Raw genomic sequence first — 8,869 nt, forward strand, 5'->3', positions numbered from 1 at the left:
TCACAAAAAAAAAAGACCCCCCCCCCCCCCCCCCTCAAAAATAAAACAGATTTTCGAGCTGTAATTCTTTTCAGGAAATCGAGACATCTAATTGATAAAAAATTTTATGTATTTATTTTTTTATTTATTTGTTCAACACATGTTCATTGGTTTTCAATACATGTTTGACAGAGAGGAAAAAAAGCAACTAATATAAACAAAGCAAATCTTATAACATTTCAGTTTAGAAGAAATAGACCAGGGTGGACAACAACTTTGACACAGACAAGAAACAAGAGGGTGGGAAGTGAGATAAAGGAAAGGGAATTCCTGAAACAAAATTTTGATTTCAATCTTGCCCAAAAAAAATGTACACGGGGCTTCCTATAGGGCTTTGTCTTAGGTGTGACTAGAGACAGACAGTGTCATGAGGACACACAGAGGATAACAGCATAAAATCTAAGTGCTGTTTATTATTATTGGTATGTTTATTATGAAATACACAGACACAAATGGCATAAAAAATAATCAAAGGCAACTTGGTAGACCACACGTGCAAAGTGAAAAACTAGCTAAACTAACTATGCACAAATAGCAAAACAGAGGGAAGGAAAATAAGGCAGAGTGGATCCAGAGTATGCAGGAACACGGGTAAGGTGCAGAGGCAAACAGCAGGTAGCCTCAGGTGGCAGTTAATTGAACCATGCTGGCTGGCAGAAGACACCTGCCAGTAGACATGTGAATGACACCATTCCTGCTGAACTGCAGTGCCATCAGCAGGTGTTCTGGCTGTCCTGCATGTTTCTGATAACTTAATGCTATTACAAAGTCATGTCATCAGATATCAGTCAGTATGACATATTAATAATAATTTGTCATAATAGATAGGTACATAAAGATTTTGAAATCTAGTCTTCATGGGGGTTCTGCACATAAGTCAACATCTTCTGCTAGTATTAATATACCTTCCATCTATTTTGACCCTTATTAAGGTAGGTTGGGTATTATTATTCACTTTAGTGGTTTCAGTGTGGATGAACAAGTGCTGGGAGTTGTTACTATACATGAGCTGATTCATTGTCTTCCTTGCCTATATGGGGCACAATAAAAATACAAAAAAGATGAGATTAATTAGCTCACGGACACTGTAGACCATACATAGTCTCTAGGCTCTGGGTAGGGTTCAAATGCATACTTTTCTATAACATCTACAGACAATGTATATAAAGGTAGAACTATAGGGCCCATTAGTGTTTTTATTTTATTTAAAAAAAAATTTTTTTTTGGGGGGGGCGCAAAAGTTATATGACACTGTGCATAAAAGGAATTGAGACAAAAGGTGGCAGTGTAGATATGGAAGGATCCACCCAGTGTCTAGATGGTCACTGTAGAGAAGCCAAGCTCAAAGTAACTGTAGGATTTGGTCTGTAAAAAAGAAATCAAGGCAACTGGACTGGCTGTATTTTTCTTTAAGACGTTTCACTGGTCATCCAACCAGCTTTCTCAATTCAGAATGACTTGTACAAAAATTATCTGGGAATAAATATGGTGAATGTTGCTCCAATCAACAAAATCCATTAGTCACAACCATGTGTTGATTGCATTTGCATAATTTGAGCTAGGAGGTGTTAATAACCTGCCCAGAGAGAGGTGTTAAAAAAGCATTGTATGTGGCAGACAGAACCATACGCTGGTGTAGCTGCTGTTTTGTTTCACCAACATACAATTCTGAGCACTCCTCACTGCACTGGACTACATACACAATGTTGTTCATCTTGTGTTTAGGAGTTGGGTCTTTTGGGTGAAACAGTTGTTGCCTCAGTGTATTGCTGGGTTTAAAGCCATGTTTTTGCCTGTAGAACTTGTCCTTGTACTTGAAATAGGTGGTACTCAGGCAAAGGTCCAATAAGGCACACAATTAATCTGGGTTAAGTTCTGTTCTGCTGCCTAAGGTGTTGTCTAGTAGCAACCGTTTTCTCACTGTTTCAATTACCTCTGTGGTGGGTATGCAGGTGAAGAGGGATGTAACATCATAAGATACCCTTGTTTCCTCTGTGCCCAATATTAAGTTCTGGATTTTGGTTGTGAAATCTTGAGAGTTCTGTATGTGATGTTGTGCATTTCCAACCAAGGGGCTAGGACTCTGGTTAAGTATTTTGCCACGTTGTAAGTCACAGAGTTGACGCTGCTGACATTGACCTGAGAGGGGTCCCATCCTTATGTATCTAAGGAAGTTCAAATATATGCAGAGGGACTTCACCTGGGTAGAGGTGATGATACCGTACATAGCCCAATCAATGGCTTTGTCCTTTTACAGCTGTTGTACTAAATCTATAAGTTTCATCTTGTGAAGACTGGTTGGGTCTCTTCTTAGGGCTTCATATGTGTTGTTATCATTCAGAAGTGCAGTCATCTTAGCATTACTGATATACCATGACCTGGATGAATTAGAACCTTCACAGACTTGTAGGGTTTGGACTTTTGCTAATGGTGGTTCCCAAATGCCATCAAGGAGGAAATATCTTTGGCCCAGCATATGAGATTTAGTTTAGGTATTATCAGCATGAAACAGATGTTTTTAAGGACTTTAGGGAAGCAGACCACCTGTCAGGCATGTGGGAAAGCCCCAGTGGTAGGGAATGTTACTTTCCTGTAGACCAACAAGGAGAGGTCTTAGCATCTTTCTCCCTTCTAGTGTGTCTCCCGCAAGATCAGAAAAGATTTGTAGCATGTCTCTGTCAAATTCTACCATGAATAAAGTTTGGCAGTTTGTTCATTATGTCAAATTTTTTTCTCATAATAAAGAAATCTGCATGGCATCAGTGCGAGAATGTGCAGCCAGATTGCGTATGCAGACTGCTCTGTGAACTCTATTGAAGGGGAGGGGTATGATTTTGTTGCACCTCTGCTGAGAATGGTGTTAAAAATACCTCTTGAATTAGGCAGAGTGGGAAGTGATTGTAGATTTTTGTTTCCTAATGTAAAGAACAATGTCTGTGAAGGTTCTCATTCATGGTATGGTATATCTGTAAAAAAAAAATCAAGGCAACTGGACTTGCTATATTTTTCTTGAAGACGTTTCACTGGTCATCCATAAAGCTTTCTCAATTCAGAAGTCATTCAGATAAAGATCAATAGTCGCTTTAGCATGGATATTTAGGTGGTCTTCAAGATAATTCACTCTGGCACCTCTGAGGAGAGGAAGTGTGGTGAGTTTGAACCAGCGGGTTAGGTGCATTGGCCCAGGCCTCCTCTGTCACAGACTCTAGAGCGCATAAGCACTTAATAGATCTGATAACCGGTATATTTGAAGGCTTTTTTTCCATGTCAGAGGGTGAGTTTGCTGGAGCATCCTTTGCACTTATCTTACCACTGCCGTAGTCAGTGAATTATTATCCTCTAACTGATTAAGGGGCAGTTTGGGGAGTTTGTGTGATTGTGCGTATGTGTTTTTTTTTGTAGGGAGGACAAATCTGTGTTGGCTGAGGCAGCAGTGAGCAGCATTTGGTCCTGTGTTTTGGCTAACTAGGTTACTTAAAATAGCGAAAGCACCCAAAACCATAGCAGACATTATCAGCTTTGTATTGCTGTCCTAAAATGAGACAACAGAGCAGCTTTATATCAATGGTCTATTTCTCTCTCTGTCCTGTGCAGAGTCAGCCCAATATATGTTTTTAAAGTAATTCTATTACACAGTGAATAGATCCAGGATACTACACACAAAGAGGAATTGTACATGCTCTTTGGACCACACAGGCTGTTGGCAGGCACTTTCATGTTTTATCTTTTCGGACATACAACCATAAATAATACCATTTTTTTTTTTTTTTTTCTACAGCCCTTTTCCTCTGGAAGCATTTCAATTTCACTGTTTTCTTTTTAATTCTTTGAACTTTAATAGCTTTAACTTTAATTTTATATTACTAAGATGATTCTAACGGTGATTTGCCTGAGAGTTATTTGTTGTGGAAACATAATAATATCATGTGATGTAAAAGAGAACCGGTCACCAATTTTACACCAATGACTTCATTCAAATGTAGCAAGTATTACCTACCAACTATCAACCAAGGATTTTTCAGTTTCCTCTGCCACCACCAGATTACCATATTTTATTCAGAAAATAATAATTATGATTAGTGACTGTTCCCCTTTTATGAATTACCATTTAATAAAACAAAACACCAAAAAGGTAAGTCGTTTTTTTGAGTTGTTTACATAGTGACATGAGGGTAAAGTAAGTGCCCAAGAATAGTTACACAACATATATTTTTGCAGTGTTATTTTTGAATGTGGAGAATTAATTTTAAAAGCGATTTGCTGCTTTGATAATGTTCAAAAATGGGGGTCATCCCCATTACCTATAAAAATGTCCGTCACATTAACGTCCATTGTTGGGCACATGCTGGGCAAAGTTTCCTTCTTACCTGAATCCGCCATCATGTGTTCCTTGCCATTGCTTCCTCTGGAAATGGAGACCAGGAGTTCATGCCTACCACACCTCATCTTGATGTTACAATTCTTTTTGTTTTCCTTATTGTAACTTCACACAACTGCAGTTTTGAGGAGCCTAAGAGGACCATGGCCAGTGGCACTGTCACCCAGGCAGCTATATGGTCATAGAGAAAAGAATTGAGACCCAGTGCATCATATGACCATGCATTTAGGTAAGTAAAAGAGTAGTTTTTTTAAATCCAGTGATTAGTTATAGGGTGGTTGGGGAGAAGGGGGTGGGAGGTTGCATTTCCGAAGATCAGATTTAACTCAGCTTTATGTAACTTTCTGCCTCCATCTAACAATCTTTTAGATTGTAAGCCCTCAGGGGCAGGGCCCTTCTTACCATTTTGTCTTGACTTGTATTGTGATTGTAATGTCTTCCTTATAATGTAAAGCGCTGCGCAAACGGTTGACCCTATATAAATCCTGTATAATAATAATAATAACAATGCAGATTCTCTTAAAATATCTAATCATTGCTTATTTTGGAGAAGTTGCTATTGGGAATTTAGTTTAGAAGGCACCAGTGTCCACAGATATGCAGTACCAATCACCTCTCTTCACTGATCAATCAAACATTTGCCAATAGCTGTGTTTATATCCAGTAACAGCATTTTTATGTTATTGAGAATGCAAACATTCACAGGGTTATTCACAAAAGGGTGAAGAGTTTGGAGAAGGCAGGAGAAGTTAACAATCTAGGACAACATAGCCGAACTGGAAAGTGAGCTGAATTGGAGATTTTTTCCAGTTCAGCGATGTTGTCCTAGATTGTTCACTTCTCCTGCCTTCTCCAAACTCTTCACCCTTTTGTGAATACCCCTGTAAAACATCCCACATAACAGCTGCTTAACTATTTCAGGCCCTCCTGTCCCCTTTAACCCAGTTACTGCTGATTATAAAGTAGCAAATGTACTCCATAATTGCATAGTTTAGATGCCTAGAGTGATAAAAAAGAACAAACTTTTTGTAAAATGAAGCACCATGGAGCCTTCCTAAAACAGAAAGTATCTGCATATCTCATTTCCATCACAAATCCAAAATATAAGGGATTTGTTTCTCATTTTAGGATAGTCAACAAAGCCATACAAATCATTCCCTTTTTTGCCAATAGTGCATCCAGAATTGCTGGTTTATACCACAGATACAGACTAATATGTTAGGGATGCACCGATATATCGGCCGCCGAAACATATCGGCCGAAAATGGCACTTGGCGAAAGTGCCATTTTTCTGCCGATACAGTGGCGCATCCCTGCTTTCTTTCCTCTCCGCTGGGCGCTGCTCTGTGTCCCAGCAGGGAGGAGAGAAACTGTGACAGCCGGCCGAGGGCTGCGGGAGGAGAGCGATGTGAGCGGCCAGCGTCTCTCCTCCCTGCACCGCTCTGCCCAGCCTCCTATGACAGCTGTCAGAAAGGAGAGCCAATGCAAACATTCAGCGATTAGTGATCGCCGAGTGTTTGTATATAATTGAGGACATGGTATGGTTACTATATCCTCAATTATGAATGAATGGGAAGTGATCAACATCACCTCCTGTTCATTCATAGTTGTGGTTATAGTAAACACACTATGTTCTCATGTTATAAATGAACAGGAACACTCAGTATAGAGGATTCCTGTTCATTGCTAACAGGGGCTGCAGAAAGAGAGATTGAGGACTCTGTGTTCTCAATCTCTTTTTCTATTTTAAAAGGGAAATATCAGGGTCAGGGTCTGTTTAGACCCCTGATATGTCCCCGAAGCCCCTAAATGTAAAGTAAAAAATAAAATGATTTAATTAAAAAAATGCATAAATAAAAATAAATATTAAAAAATTTAAAAGGTTATAAAAATAAAATATTTTTAAAAATTGGAAAAAGTTAAAATAAAAAACATTTTAGTTTTCGGTCTGACATTTTTTTTTATTTCGGTTTCGTCTCGGTTTTGAAATGTCCATTCCAGTGCACCTCTATGTTAACGGCATTTATTCTAAATTGCATACATCAGTGTCGGGCTTGTTGGCCATCATCAGTGCTTCTATGGGGGTAGGGCTTGTGCACCAACAAAATTGTAACCATATAGGTTATGCTGATGTGGATTAAAAGAAACTATAAAGCCCCACACTAAACCGGTGTGAACCAAAGGAGAGCAAACACACCAGAAAAAGTAACTGAAGAAATCTAGAATATAAAGTCTGTTGCAGACGCTAGATGCTAGAGTGAAACTGCAAATAAGCTAAAGCTTCTAACTGTATGGGTGAGCACAAGTCATGTAGTTCCTAATAACATTTAGCAGATGATGAACCATGATTAGCATGCTAACAATTTTTTTAAAGTTATATGCAGACAATGGCTCCCTACTGTAATATGGCCACGAGAGGGGAAGAGGGTCATAGGAAATATGTACTTATTTCCTATGCTCCTCAGCCCTATCTAGTGGCCATAATGCAGTATTTTCCTAATAGTACATTTGACCTGGAAAGAAACTATGCTAATAACATTTGTTCTCGCCTCCATACACACAGAGTATAATGTACATGCAATTTCGAAGGATGAACACTTAGGCCACCTCATATAGGTGAAAAGCAACATCTTTTGCTAGCTTCTCCCCAAATCTGAAATATTTATTTTCAACTGCTTTTAATTGATTTAGATCAAGAATAAAGGAAGGTCATACTGTATGTTGGTAGCCATCTACTCCCTGCCCTTCCACCATTTAAATTTACATACCTATATGCTTGAATTCTTGGTTGTATGTAATTGCCAGAAACTAATGGCACCTCCTATTTCTATGTGCAGGTGGAGAAGGTGGACAGTAGGCTATCAGCTGAAAATATTCACCCTGGCTAATGGACTATTGTCACCAGTGGTGGCAAACACAAGGATGCGCACTGCAGTTCATGGTGTCCCAGAGACACCATAATTGCTGTCCTATCCTGTTCACAAGAACTGGGCTTTATATACCTGTCGATAATTCCAGTGACAAGATCTCTGCTCCAAAGTTCACCAGTTCACTGTTTAAGAGGGGATCTCACTCTTCATGCTGTATTTTTATTTTACATCAGGAGCAATGCAGAAAGGAGCAATAAGTATCCATTGTGAAGGGTAGAGGACAGATCTGGATACTCTATGTTGAAGTCCCCAAGAGATATTCATAGCAATCAAATTATATGCTACATCAAGGTTCATCTGTTTTTGAAGCATCAGTGATGCCTGCACATTTTTGAAGCAGAAATGTAATAATAGTAATGAGCAAGCATTGTTTTTGGATTCGTGTTGTTATCTCTTCAGAAAAAAAACGCATTTGGAAATTGGAGTATTCACATCTACTTTTATTTTCGGGATTTTACTTAAAGGCAATTTTTGGTGCTCTGGAGCTGATGCTCAGATCTTCATGTAGCTAAATTGGTAAATAAGCGATTAATGCAGCATGAAACCTTAGAGCTAGAATATGAGAATAGAATCTGTGAACATTTTGCCTTATTAACTTATTTATAACCTTCTGTACTTTATATCCCCTTTTATTCCTTCAAGCAATGCAGATTTTAAGACTGAACTGTGTAATGATTTGTTGATTAACTGTTAATTTATTCTGTGCTTTCAAGTATGTTTTAAGAAAATGTATGTTTGTGTTTGTCTAACAGAAAATTTCAGAAGTCCCAAACTACTCTGCAGCCTACAAGAAATGCCATTCCCAGTTTACAGACCCAGCAGATTACAGAAGGCACAGTAGAAACACCTGGCAAGATGAAAGTGGCTTGTATGCCAATAGTCAAATGAAGCAACTGTTGTTCAAGCCAACCGACCATATAACACCAAAAATGTAATGATAAGAGAAGAGAATACTTAGGAAACTGTCTACATAATAAATATGGTGTCAGTACCATAAACTTTACACTGTGTCTAATATGGTCCTTTTTTTGTTATACATTGCTTTTGTGCAATGTAATACTATGTGTTATCAGGTAAAACAAACATAACTGAGATGTATAGTGGTCATATTATGGAAGATTTGAGTTGTTCATGTTGACATTTTACCTTTGAATGACACTGGGGAGGTATTAAAGCAATCCTTTACTGACATAAACATGAGGCTACCATTGTCAACTTGTGATTCTGCAGATGCTAGATACCGGGCTATCGTTTGGACTCTCTGGATTCAGTAGATTGAGTCACTAACAGGGTTAAGATTTAGGATTTGGATAAACATTTATACCATATATATTATAATTTAATAAATAAATTAAATGTTGCAATTCATTTTATAAACAAGTAGAAATCATCTGACCTATAGAAGTCAATGGTGTTTATTGGAGGACACATGTTTGCACATCCATAAGCACATTTAGGACCTGTGTGGTGTGTTCATACACACAACTGCTGGATGTTGAGGCCTATCCAGTGGCAGATCCGC

General features: G+C 38.5%; 1 protein-coding gene across 1 annotated transcript in view; it reads left to right on the forward strand.

Annotated features, from left to right (window-relative positions):
• CUNH9orf135 (chromosome unknown C9orf135 homolog) overlaps positions 1 to 8,282 on the forward strand; it is a 28,446-nt gene extending 20,164 nt beyond the window's left edge. The window contains exon 6 of the mRNA XM_018555633.1: positions 8,100 to 8,282. Coding sequence (XP_018411135.1) covers positions 8,100 to 8,282 — 183 coding nt within the window. The remainder of the gene's footprint in view (positions 1 to 8,099) is intronic.
• Positions 8,283 to 8,869: the final 587 nt, after the last annotated feature.

This window comes from Nanorana parkeri, unplaced genomic scaffold, assembly GCF_000935625.1.
Source record: "Nanorana parkeri isolate BGI_ZX_2015 unplaced genomic scaffold, ASM93562v1 scaffold206, whole genome shotgun sequence".
Lineage (NCBI taxonomy): Eukaryota > Metazoa > Chordata > Amphibia > Anura > Dicroglossidae > Nanorana > Nanorana parkeri.